At 39.0% G+C, this 13551-nt stretch overlaps 1 protein-coding gene across 3 annotated transcripts in view; it reads left to right on the forward strand.

The window, feature by feature from the left end:
- Positions 1-13551, forward strand: part of DOCK8 (dedicator of cytokinesis 8) — a 251996-nt gene that overhangs the window by 88061 nt on the left and 150384 nt on the right. For all 3 annotated transcript variants that reach the window (XM_066257142.1, XM_066257143.1, XM_066257144.1), the window contains one exon: positions 1053-1176. In XM_066257142.1, the coding sequence (XP_066113239.1) occupies positions 1053-1176 (124 nt within the window). The remainder of the gene's footprint in view (positions 1-1052; positions 1177-13551) is intronic.

Raw genomic sequence — 13551 nt, forward strand, 5'->3', positions numbered from 1 at the left:
TGGATATTAGGCCCTTATCTGAGCTGTTGTTTGAAAATATCACTTCCCATTTAGTTAGCTGTCTGTTTATTTTGTTGTCAGTTTCTCTTGCTGAGCAAAAACTTCTTAGTCTGATGTAGTCCCATTCATTTATCTTTGCCTTCACTTCTCTTGCCTTTGGAGTCAAATTCATAAAATGCTCTTTAAAACCCAGGTCCATGAGTTGAGTACCTATGTCTTCTTCTATGTACTTTATTGTTTCAGGTCTTATATTTAGGTTTTGATCCATTTTGAATTAATTTTAGTACAAGGGGACAAACTGTAGTCGAGTTTCATTCTTTTGCATGTGGCTTTCCAGTTTTCCCAGCACCATTTGTTAAAGAGGCTTTCTTTTCTCCATTGTGTGTTGTTGGCCCCTTTATTGAAAATTATTTGACCATATATATGTGGTTTTATTTCTGGACTTTCTATTCTGTTCCATTGGTCTCAGTGTCTATTTTTCTGCCAATACCATGCTGTTTTGTCAGCTACACATTTTTTAAAATATCATTTTAATGGAGTACATGGAGTGGGGATTGAGGATGTTATCAGAGATTTTTAGTGTATAAGTCATTTATTTCTATTTTTCATAATCATGTCCTGCATTTTTGATTCATTATTAAAAACATTGATGTGGAGATTAAATGTCTTTCTCTATTTTTTTTGTCTTCAAATGACCTATATTTGCTGCTTGTGCACATTGCTAGATTTATTCCAGTTTCTTATGCCAGAGTCATAGTTTAGTTTCAACTTGGAGCCAAATGCCCCACAGCTGAAATGACCGCACCTCTGAAGTGGCATTTTCCCAGGCCAGTCCTGCCTTTAATAATGAGCCAGCCAGGAGGCAAGTTTGTGTCTGATTACAAGAGAGCCTTGTACTAGGTGCATAATTAGATGTGAGGAATTACAATTGGTCCTCTCTTTGCAAGACTTTTTAGCACCAAGTCAATGCTCAAGCCATTACTTTTATTTTTAATCTAATGATTTTGCCTCTCTCTTTCTTGCTTTTGCTCTCTCTCATAATAACAATAAAGATACCAAGGAAGTTCGGAGATTTGTGGTTTTAAAAAGACGGGATCCCGAAAAGATTTTCACAAGACGCTTCAGAAACAGACATTTGAGTCAGAAACCTTGGAGTCCAGTGAACCCAGAACTCAGGTATTTCCTACCAACAAACACAGTTACAAGGTTACTGCTTGTTCTGCCCATGGCATACTGTTGGGTTTTATTCACTAATAAAAAGGCTAAATTCATAGAATATTAGCGTAGGATGAACTCTACCTTGTGAGTCCGTGATTTTTTTCAGACTTGTTTGTAGTCACAGACCTCGGTGTTCAAATGAAAACCCAGGAGCTCAGTAATTAAAGTAGATAAAAGCGGAGGGGCTCTCTTTACTGGGGGGTGGGGAGGGCATTGGGCCCTATCCCTGCAACGTCCCTGCAGAGACTCAGCGGAACGCCTACGGCAGGCTGCAGAGTGATTAAAAGCTCCACACTGAGGTGGACTGCCTGGCTTCTCTGTAATTCTACCACATGCAACTCTGCAACTTCGGGCAAGATAACTAAACTCTCTAGGTTTTGGTTTCCACCCCTGAAAAACAAGAGTGATAATAATAACGAACTCTTGAGGTTGTTTGAGTATTAAATGAGTTAATATGTGTAAAGCATTTAGGACCGTGTCTCTTCTCACACTTAGTGCCCAATAAATGTTGTTGTTTCTATTATTATTATTAAAAAGTAGTTATAGCTTAAAAGTCATCTCTATGTTGATAGCAGCATTATTCACAATAGTCAAAGGTAGAAACAACCAGGTATCCATGAATGGATAAACGAATGTGGCATACACATGCAGTGAAATGTTATTCGGTATTAAAAGGAGGAAAATCCTGACACATACTACAACATGCATGAACCTTGAAGCCATTATGCTAAGTGAAATAAGCCAGTCACGTAAGAACTAATCCTGTATAGTTTCACTTAAATGAGGTACCTAGAGTAATCAAATTTATAGAGACAAAAGTAGAATGGTGTTTGCCAGAAGCTGGGAGAGGGGGGAATGCTCCAGTTACTCTTTCCTGGGAATGGTGCTTCATTCAGTTTTGCAAATTGAGAACTGTTCTGGAGATTGAGTGCACAGCAAAGTGAATGTACTAACACTACTTAGCTGAACACTAGAAAATGGTGAAATGGTCAGTTTTGTCGTGTATATTTTACCCCAGTTTTTAAGGAAGTTTTAAAACCAGTGTTCTAGTCTAACCTGCCCTTTTTTTTTTTTTTTTTGTATTTTTCTGAAGTTGGAAACAGGGAGGCAGTCAGACTCCCGCTTGCGCCCGACCGGGATCCACCTGGCATGCCCACCAGGGGGCGATGCTCTGCCCATCTGGGGCGTCGCTCTGCCGCAATCAGAGCCATTCTAGCGCCTGAGGCAGAGGCCATAGAGCCACCCTCAGTGCCCGGGCAAACTTCGCTCCAATAGAGCCTTGGCTGTGGGAGGGGAAGAGAGAGACAGAGAGGAAGGAGAGGGGGAGGGGTAGAGAAGCAGATGGGCGCTTCTCCTGTGTGCCCTTGCCGGGAATTGAACCGGGACTCCTGCACTCCAGGCCGATGCTCTACCACTGAGCCAACCGGCCAGGGCCTAACCTGCCCATTTTTTTAATTGAGAAAAATAAAACATAGAGGAAGAAATCTGTTCTTAAAGCTGTATAGTTTTTAGCTTGCAGATTCTCTCATAACCTAAGCATCTTGCCATGCTTAATATTTTTAAATAATATCTATTTTCAAGCAACATGGTCTCTACAGTAATGCCCACTACCTAATCAGAGCTGCAGAGAGGAATCAGCCATCAGTTCCAGTGCTGAATATGGTGGGCTTACTGAGGCCTGGACTGTTTGTAGGCTGTGCTCTCTGGGAGGTTTAAGGGACATTTTCATTGGTAATTTAGACTAAATTCAATTTTCACCATACATGATGACCAAGTAAATTAGTTCTTTGGATCAGTCAGACAGAAGTCACAGTAGATATTTCCAAAGAAGAAATTTAGCATAGGGCAGGGGTCCCCAAGCTACGGCCCGCGGGCCGCATGCGGCCCCCTGAGGCCATTTTTCCAGCCCCCACTGCACTTCCGAAAGGGGCACCTCTTTCATTGGTGGTCAGTGAGAGGAGCACATTGACCATCATTAGCCAAAAGCAGGCCCATAGTTCCCATTGAAATACTGGTCAGTTGATTTAAATTTACTTGTTCTTTATTTTAAATATTGTATTTGTTCCTTTTTTTTTTTTACTTTAAAATATGTGCAGTGTGCATAGGGATTTGTTCATAGTTTTTGTTATAGTCCGGCCCTCCAACGGTCTGAGGGACAGTAAACTGGCCCCCTGTGTAAAAAGTTTGGGGACCCCTGGCATAGGGAATCAATTAAGCAGATTTCAGAGGACTGAGAGAACCCAAAGTGACAAACGAAGTCATATAGGAATCATACCTGCAAGAGACAGCGCCGCATCCTGGGGTGGGGACTGGGGCAGTGGTTCCCAAACTTTAGCTTCCTCAGAATCTCCTAAAGGACTTGTTCAAACACGGTCTGGGTGGGGCTTGAGAATTTGCATTTCTAATTTGTATTTGCCAAGGAGATGCTGATGCTGCTGGCCCCAGGACTATGTTTGAGAACCACGAGTCTATGGGAAGAGCTTGGAGATTGGAAGCTAGGAGCCCAGAAGAGGGGCCTCAGAGCCAAGACTCAGATCTCTGGGGAGGGGCTATGGCCTGCCAGTGGCGTTATCTCAGGATCTCAGAGGAAAGACCTCACAGAGGCTGAAAGTCTGGTTTCAGACCTCCTAGAAGGAGGAATTGCCCAACTGGTTCTGGTACCTCCAAGGAGGTAAGATGAGGATGGTTCTGGAAGTGCCAAAAGAAGCTAAAGACTGGAACAACTGCCTCCACCATGGACAGAGGAAGAGTAAGCAAAGAGGAAGGGGCCAGTCTCTTCTCCCAGCTCCAGCCATCCATTCTCCCTATGGTGCCCACTATGGGCATAATTTAAAGAGAGCAGCAGGCAAAGCAATAATGTGGCTTGCTGGCATAGTCCTACCATCACAGAGTTACATGGAAGGATGAATTTGGAGCTGAGAGACAATAGGTGAAGGACCAACACACCCATAGAGCACTGTCATTCCTCCAGCAGACTAAAAGAGCACCCAGTGAAGTCATTGGATGGGTTTCAGAGCCAACTTATTAAAAACTGTCTTTTTAAGTATTAGACTAATACTCATCACAGAAAGATACTCAGACCATGAAACAACCAGCAACATCTTCCCTTTCATTCTCATTGTTATGCACCTTATTAAGTGGAATGGTGAGGCCAAATGCCTGAATTTATATAAGTTAAATACATAGACAATGTGACTTTATGATACTCATATATTTCATAAAATTAGGTCACATTATACATAATATCATATAACTTTCTTTTTTACATTAACAATATAATATACTGTGATCATATTTTCTCTTCCAATGAATACATGTTCTTTCTTTTTTAATGGCTGCATAAGATTCTATTGTATGAAAGTTCTAAAAATCTCTAAATGCCCTCAGTTTAGATCATTTCTATTATTTGGTTATTCAAACAATGTTTTAGAGATGCTCTTGTCTTTACATCTTTGTTCACCCATTCAGTTATACTCTTAGGATAAATTCTGGAGATACATTTTCCTACAGGTTTTATAAATTCTAAAACAAACAAAAGTATTAATAATTAAATGATTAATATTGATTATTGCTAGCACATTCAGTTTAGGTAAATTCATGATCTAGCAAAGTAGCATTTTTATGAGGTAGAGATGTCATAAAAAGTATATCTTGTCAGAGTAATGGCGGGGTAGGAAGCGATACCGATAAATCTCCCCCAAAACTCAACAAGATCTTCAACCAGAAACAGAAAAACCTATACTTGGAGCCTCCAGATGCTTCACAATACACCCAAAGGTATGGTTGAGTGAAAAATTGGCTAAATATATAACCAAACCCCGAAGGAAATAGGGAGTAAGAAATGCTCCGCCTTCCTCACTAACCTAAACAGGGCAGCTTTCTCTGGTAACTGTGAATATAGAAACTGAGGCGGGCAAAGGGGGTGAATAGATCCAGGCCGCGGCACAAACGGCTGAACCAGGCTGTGGCACGGAGATCCAAGCCGAGGAAAATCTGATCCTGTGGCAACCCGAGCAATACAGCTAACACTCGCGCCAAACCCAAACAAAGAAAGACAAGCGGAGTGGCCATTTTACCCGGTCTCCTGGTCGGCGTACGCGCAGTTAGTGGGCGAGAGATTTCTTCCTAAGCCCCAGGAGTGGGTGCCCGTGTTGCCCCATGGAGAGGCAGGGTCAGAGGCCTTTCTGTGGGCCGAGGGCAGAGTCTCTGGGCAGCCCTAGCGCCCTGGGAAAGCTACGCACGGGAGGGAGTGAGAACTAATTCCAACGGTGGAGATTTTCCATGCGGGCGGGGGTTTCACTCAGAGGGAAACACGCCGGCCTCATATCCTGGTTTGCGCGCACAGATAGTGAATGAGAGATTCCTCCAAGTGCCTCGGCGGTGCGCGCCCGTGTTATCGCACAGAGGGGCAGAGTCAGGGGCCTTTGTGTGGGCCAAAGTGGAATCTCGGGCCGCCCCAGCGCCTTGCAAAAGCTGCGCACGGGGACGGAGCGAGACTCAATTCCAACGCTGCAACTTTTCCCTGCGGTTGGGGGTTTCACTCAGAGCGTGAGACTGCTGGCCGGATATCCTAGTCGCAGACAGTGAGTGAGAGTTTCCTCCAAGCGCCCCGGAAGTGGGCGCCCGCCTGTGTTACCGGACAGAGTGGCAGAGCCAGAGGTCTTTGAGTGGGTGGAAAGCCCGCCTGATTATGCTAGCAGCTCTGACTGACTGAGCCTTACCCAGAGCTCTGTGCTGAGTGGAAATAGAGTGGGGAGTTGCCAGCTCTTTGAGCCTCTTACTATTCAGGCAGAGGCAGCAGCAACCCCATAGCTGGATTATCAGGCTACTAATTGAGGAAGGAAAGACTAGGAGAAAGGCTCCAGGAACACGGACTCTCTCACTGTCGGAGCCTATAAATGCTAATGAGCCTCGACTGCCAACGAGACTAAAGCACAATACATGACATTGCCATAGAGACTTATCAACTGCAAACCTCTACCTGAGCGTGCCAAAGGGACAGAACCCAGGGTACAGAGTCACCGACCAGGAAGAGGGAGAGAAAAGAAAAAGCAAGAAGATAACCTCTCAAAATCAAGAATAATCTGCAGACTTTATAACCTATCCCATTTTATTATATTTGTTCGTTTGTTTCTCTTATCTTCATTCTTGATACTTTTTTTCCTCCTCCAATTTGGCCGATTAACTCTCTGCCGGTCTTACTCTCTCCTCTCCTTGAACTACACTACCCATAAGTGTTACATCTCCCATTATCTTTTCTCTTCTCTTCCTTTCTCTCTATGAGGGTTGCACTCCAAAACCCTTAACTCTCTCTCTCTCCTCTTTTTTCTTTTTTCCTCTTTTAGTGGTTCCCTCTTTTTTTCTCTCTCTCTCTTTCTTTTCTCCCTCTATATTAGTTTCTTCCTTTCTCCTTTACATCTCCTCTCATTCAAACATCAATAACAAACAAATTATCTTATCTGGGACTCAAACTTATGTTTGTGGCATTTTGGGGGTTTTTACTTCACCTTTTTAACTCACTAGCAGTGCTCCCATCCCTGGCTCTCCATATTATCTAGTTCTTGTTCCACTAAATACAATAGTAATTTTTTAATTTGTCCCCCCATTTTTCCATTTTCCTCTTATTCCTCTCATCATAACTCTTAGACAACCAACACCTAAAAGCAAATCATTTTATTCTTGACCCAAATTTTTTCCTTATTTGCTTTTTGTGGGTCCATACGCTCTTTTTTTTTCTTTTTTTTTTCTTTTTTTTTTTTTTTGCCCCTTTATTACTTTTCCCCAATTCAGGCCCTCCATCACAGGCATTGTTTGTTATAATTCAGAGTTCACCACAAGATTTTCTCAAGAAAGAGGGGAGAGGAGAGGAGAGGAAAAAAGGAGGGGGGGAATAATTTCCTTTTTTTTAAATTTTTATTTTATTTTATTTTTCTTTATTTCATTATTAATTTTTTTAAAAAAAACCACTCTTCGATTTTTTTATTATTTTTTTATTTTTTTTAACTTTTTATTCTTTATTAAATCTCATTAATACTATCAACAAAACCACCCTCAGATGCCATTAAGGAAGAGAAAATCGAATATCATGGATACAAAAGAAAGAGAGGTAACACAGCTAGATGAGGAAAAATCTATGGAGAAAAAATTTAATATATTGGAAACCATGGAGCTAAATGACAGAGAATTCAAGATAGAAATCCTAAAAATCCTCTGAGATATACAAGAAAACACAGAAAGGCAATTTAGGGAGCTCAGAAAACAACTCAATGAACACAAAGAATATATGTCCAAGGAAATTGAAACTATAAAAACAAATCAAACAGAGATGAAAAACTCAATTCACGAGCTGAAAAACGAAGTAACAAGCTTAGCTAATAGAACAGGTCAGATAGAAGAGAGGATTAGTGAAATAGAAGACAAGCAACTTGAGGCACAACAGAGAGAAGAAGAAAGAGACTCAAAAATTTAAAAAAATGAGATAGCCCTACAAGAATTATCTGACTCCATCAAAAAGAATAACATAAGAATAATAGGTATATCAGAGGGAGAAGAGAGAGAAAATGGAATGGAGAACATACTCAAACAAATAATAGATGAGAACTTCCCAAGCCTGTGGAAAGAACTAAAGCCTCAAGTTCAAGAAGCAAACAGAACTCCGAGTTTTCTTAACCCAACAAACCTACTCCAAGGCATATCATAATGAAATTGACACAAACCAACAGCAAAGAAAAAATTCTCAAGGCAGCCAGGGAAAAGAAGAATACAACATATAAAGGAAGGCCCATTAGATTATCATCAGATTTCTCAGCAGAAACTCTACAAGCTAGAAGAGAGTGGACCCCAATATTTAAAGTCCTGAAAGAGAGGAACTTTCAGCCACGAATACTATACCCATCAAAGCTATCCTTCAAATATGAAGGAGAAATAAAAACATTCACAGATACAGAAAAGATGAGGGAATTTATCATCAGAAAACCCCCACTCCAGGAATTACTAAAGGGGGTTCTCCAATCAGATACAAAGAACAAAAAAAAACAGAGCCACAAGTAAAAGCTCCACCAAGAATACAGTAAAACCAAATTTAAACTGTGACAACAACAAAAAGAAAGAGAGGGAGAAGATGGAGATTAACAGTAGCAAAGGACGATGGAGTGCAAAAGTACTCACAAAATAGTTTGCTACAATGAACAGGGTAGGGACCCTTTTCATTACTCAAAGGTAACCACCATTGAAAAAACCACCACAGAAGCACATGAGATAAAAAAGATAGCAACAGAGGAAAGATGTATGGAACACAACCAAATAAAAACAAAAGAGAAAAACGAAAGAGAAGGATCAAACAAGACACAAAACTAACAGAAAGCAAGATATAAAATGGCAATAGGGAACTCACAAGTATCAATAATTACACTAAATGTAAACGGATTAAACTCACCAATAAAAAGGCACAGAGTAGCAGAATGGATTAAAAAAGAAAATCCAACTGTATGCTGCCTACAGGAAACTCATCTAAGTAACAAGGATAAAAACAAATTCAAAGTGAAAGGCTGGAAAACAATACTCCAAGCAAATAACATCCAAAAAAAAGCAGGTGTAGCAATACTCATATCGGATAATGCTGACTACAAGACAGGAAAAGTACTCAGAGACAAAAATGGCCATTTCATAATGGCTAAGGGGACACTGAATCAAGAAGACATAACAATTCTTAATATATATGCACCAAACCAAGGAGCACGAAAATATATCAGACAGCTACTTATTGATCTTAAAACAAAAACTGACAAAAATACAATCATACTTGGAGACCTCAATACACCGCTGACGGCTCTAGATCGGTCATCCAAACAGAGAATCAACAAAGACATAGTGGCCTTAAACAAAACACTAGAGCACCTGGATATGATAGACATCTACAGGACATTTCATCCCAAAGTGACTGAGTATACATTTTTCTCCAGTGTACATGGATCATTCTCAAGAATTGACCATATGTTGGGCCACAAAAACAACATCAGCAAATTCAGAAAAATTGAAGTTGTACCAAGCATATTTTCTGATCATAAAGCCTTGAAACTAGAATTCAACTGCAAAAAAGAGGGAAAAAATCCCACAAAAATGTGGAAACTAAACAACATACTTTTAAAAAATGAATGGGTCAAAGAAGAAATAAGTGCAGAGATCAAAAGATATATACAGACTAAAGAAAATGACAATACGACATATCAGAATCTATGGGATGCAGCAAAAGCAGTGATAAGAGGGAAGTTCATATCACTTCAGGCATATATGAACAAACAAGAGAGAGCCCAAGTGAACCACTTAACTTCCCACCTTAAGGAACTAGAAAAAGAAGAACAAAGACAACCCAAAACCAGCCGAAGAAAGGAGATAATAAAAATCAGAGCAGAAATAAATGAATTAGAGAACAGAAAAACTATAGAAAAAATTAATAGAACAAGGAGCTGGTTCTTTGAAAAGATCAACAAAATTGACAAACCCTTGGCAAGACTTACCAAGGAAAAAAGAGAAAGAACTCATATAAACTAAATCCAAAATGAAAGAGGAGAAATCACCACGGACACGGTATATATACAAAGAATTATTGTAGAATACTATGAAAACCTTTATGCCACTAAATTCAACAACCTAGAAGAAATGGATAAATTCCTAGAAAAATACAACCTTCCTAGACTGAGTCAAGAAGAAGCAGAAAGCCTAAACAGACCTATCAGTAGAGAAGAAATAGAAAAAAACCATTAAAAACCTCCCCAAAAATAAATGTCCAGGCCCAGAAGGCTATACCAGCGAATTTTATCAAACATTCAAAGAAGACTTGGTTCCTATTCTACTCAAAGTCTTCCAAAAAATTGAAGAAGAAGCAATACTTCCAAACACATTTTATGAGGCCAACATAACCCTCATACCAAAACCAGGCAAGGATGGCACAAAAAAAGAAAACTACAGACCAATATCTCTAATGAATACAGATGCTAAAATACTAAACAAAATACTAGCAAATCGAATACAACAACTTATTAAAAAAATAATACATCATGATCAAGTGGGATTCATCCCAGAATCTCAAGGATGGTTCAACATACGTAAAACGGTTAACGTAATACACTATATCAACAAAACAAAGAACAAAAACCACATGATCTTATCAATAGACGCAGAAAAGGCTTTTGATAAAATACAACACAATTTTATGTTTAAGACTCTCAACAAAATGGGTATAGAAGGAAAATATTTCAACATGATAAAGGCCATATATGATAAACCATCAGCTAACATCATATTAAATGGCACTAAACTGAAGGCTTTCCCCCTTAAATCAGGAACAAGACAGGGTTGTCCACTCTCTCCACTCTTATTTAATGTGGTACTAGAGGTTCTAGCCAGAGCAATCAGACAAGACAAAGAAATAAAAGGCATCCATATCAGAAAAGAAGAAGTAAAGGTATCACTTTTTGCAGATGATATGATCCTATACATCGAAAACCCCAAAGAATCCACAAAAAGACTACTAGAAACAATAAGCCAATACAGTAAGGTCGCAGGATACAAAATTAACATACAGAAGTCAATAGCCTTTCTATATGCCAACAATGAAACAACTGAGAATGAACTCAAAAGAATAATCCCCTTCACGATTGCCACAAAAAAAATAAAATACTTAGGAATAAACATAACAAAGAATGTAAAGGACTTATATAATGAAAACTATAAACCATTGTTAAGGGAAATCAAAAAAGATATGAGATGGAAGAATATACCTTGTTCTTGGCTAGGAAGAATAAATATAATCAAGATGGCTATATTACCCAAAGCAATATACAAATTTAATGCAATTCCCATCAAACTTCCAATGACATTTTTTAAAGAAATAGAGCAAAAAATCATCAGATTTATATGGAACTATAAAAAACCCCGAATAGCCAAAGCAATCCTAAAGAAAAAGAATGAAGCTGGGGGCATTACAATACCTGACTTCAAACTCTATTATAGGGCCACGACAATCAAAACAGCATGGTATTGGCAGAAAAATAGACACTCAGACCAATGGAACAGAATAGAAAGTCCAGAAATAAAACCACATATATATAGTCAAATAATTTTTGATAAAGGGGCCAACAACACACAATGGAGAAAAGAAAGCCTCTTCAATAAATGGTGCTGGGAAAACTGGAAAGCCACATGCAAAAGAATGAAACTGGACTACAGTCTCTCCCCCTGTACAAAAATTAACTCAAAATGGATCAAAGATCTAAACATAAGACCTGAAACAATTAAGTACATAGAAGAAGACATAGGCACTCAACTCATGGACCTGGGTTTTAAAGAGCATTTTATGAATTTGACTCCACAGGCAAGAGAAGTGAAGGCAAAAATTAATGAATGGGACTACATCAGACTAAGAAGTTTTTGCTCAGCAAGAGAAACTGATAACAAAATAAACAGAAAGCCAACTAAATGGGAAGTGATATTTTCAAACAACAGCTCAGATAAGGGCCTAATATCCAAAATATACAAAGAATTCATAAAACTCAACAACAAACAAACAAACAATCCAATAAAAAAATGGGAAGAGGATATAAATAGACACTTCTCCCAGGAAGAAATACAAATGGCCAACAGATATATGAAAAGATGCTCATCTTCTTTAGCTATTAGAGAAATGCAAATCAAAACGGCAATGAGATACCACCTCACACCTGTTCGATTAGCTGTTATTAGCAAGACAGGTAATAGCAAATGTTGGAGAGGCTGTGGAGAAAAAGGAACCCTCATACATTGTTGGTGGGAATGTAAAGTAGTACAACCATTATGGAAGAAAGTATGGTGGTTCCTCAAAAAACTGAAAATAGAACTACCTTAGAACCCAGCAATCCCTCTACTGGGTATATATCCCAAAAACTCAGAAACATTGATACGTAAAGACACATGCAGCCCCATGTTTATTGCAGCATTGTTCACAGTGGCCAGGACATGGAAACAACCAAAAAGCCCATCAATAGATGACTGGATAAAGAAGATGTGGCACAAATACACTATGGAATACTACTCAGCCATAAGAAATGATGACATTGGAACATTTACAGCAAAATGGTGGGATCTTGATAACATGATACGAAGCGAAATAAGTAAATCAGAAAAAACCAGGAACTGTATTATTCCATATGTAGGTGGGACGTAATAGTGAAACTAAGAGACATTGATAAGAGTTTGGTGGTTATGGGGGGGAGGGGGGAATGGGAGAGGGAAAGGGGGTGGGGAGGGGCACAAAGAAAACAAGATAGAAGGTGACAGAGGACAATCTGACTTTGGGTGGTGGGTATGCAACATAATTGAATGACAAGATAACCTGGACTTGTTATCTTTGAATATATGTATCCTGATTTATTGATGTCACCCCATTAAAAAAATAAAATTATTAAAAAAAAAAAAGTATATCTTATAGAACAGGCATACCAATCAATGGAATAGAACAGAAAACCCAGAAATAAACCCACACCTTTATGAACAATTGATATTTGACAAAGGAGATAAGAGCATACAGTGGAGTAAAGACAGTCTTTAACAAATGGTTTTGGGAAAATTGGACAGCTACCTGCAAAAAAATGAAACTAGACCACCAACTTACACCATTCACAAAAATAAACACAAAATGGATAAAAGACTTAAATGTAAGTCATGTAACCATAAGCATCTTAGAAGAAAACATAGGCAGTAAGCTCTCTGACATCTCTCGCAGCAATATATTTGCTGATTTAACTCCACAGGCAAGTGAAATAAAGGACAGGATAAACAAATGGGACTATATCAAACTAAAAGGCTTTTGCACAGCTAAAGACAATATGAACAAAATAAAAAGACAAACTACACAATGGGAGAACATATTTGACAATACGTCTGATAAGGGGTTAATAGCCAAAATTTATAAAGTACTTGTAAAACTCAACATCAGGAAGATAAACAATCCAATTTAAAAATGGGCAAAAGAAATGAATAGACACTTCTCCAAAGAGGACATACAGATGGCCAATAGGCAGATGAAAAATGTTCAACATCACTAATCATTAGAGAAATGCAAATTAAAACTACAATAAGATATCACCTCACACCAGTCAGAATGGCGCTCATTAACAAAACAACACAAAATAAGTGCTGTCGAGGATGTGGAGAAAAGGGAACTCTCCTGCACTGCTGGTGGGAATGCAGACTGATGCAGCTACTGTGGAAAACAGTATGGAGATTCCTCAAAAAATTGAAAATGGAATTGCCTTTTGACCCAGCCATCTTACTTTTAGGAATATATCCCAAGAACAC

This window comes from Saccopteryx bilineata, chromosome 2, assembly GCF_036850765.1.
Source record: "Saccopteryx bilineata isolate mSacBil1 chromosome 2, mSacBil1_pri_phased_curated, whole genome shotgun sequence".
NCBI lineage: Eukaryota > Metazoa > Chordata > Mammalia > Chiroptera > Emballonuridae > Saccopteryx > Saccopteryx bilineata.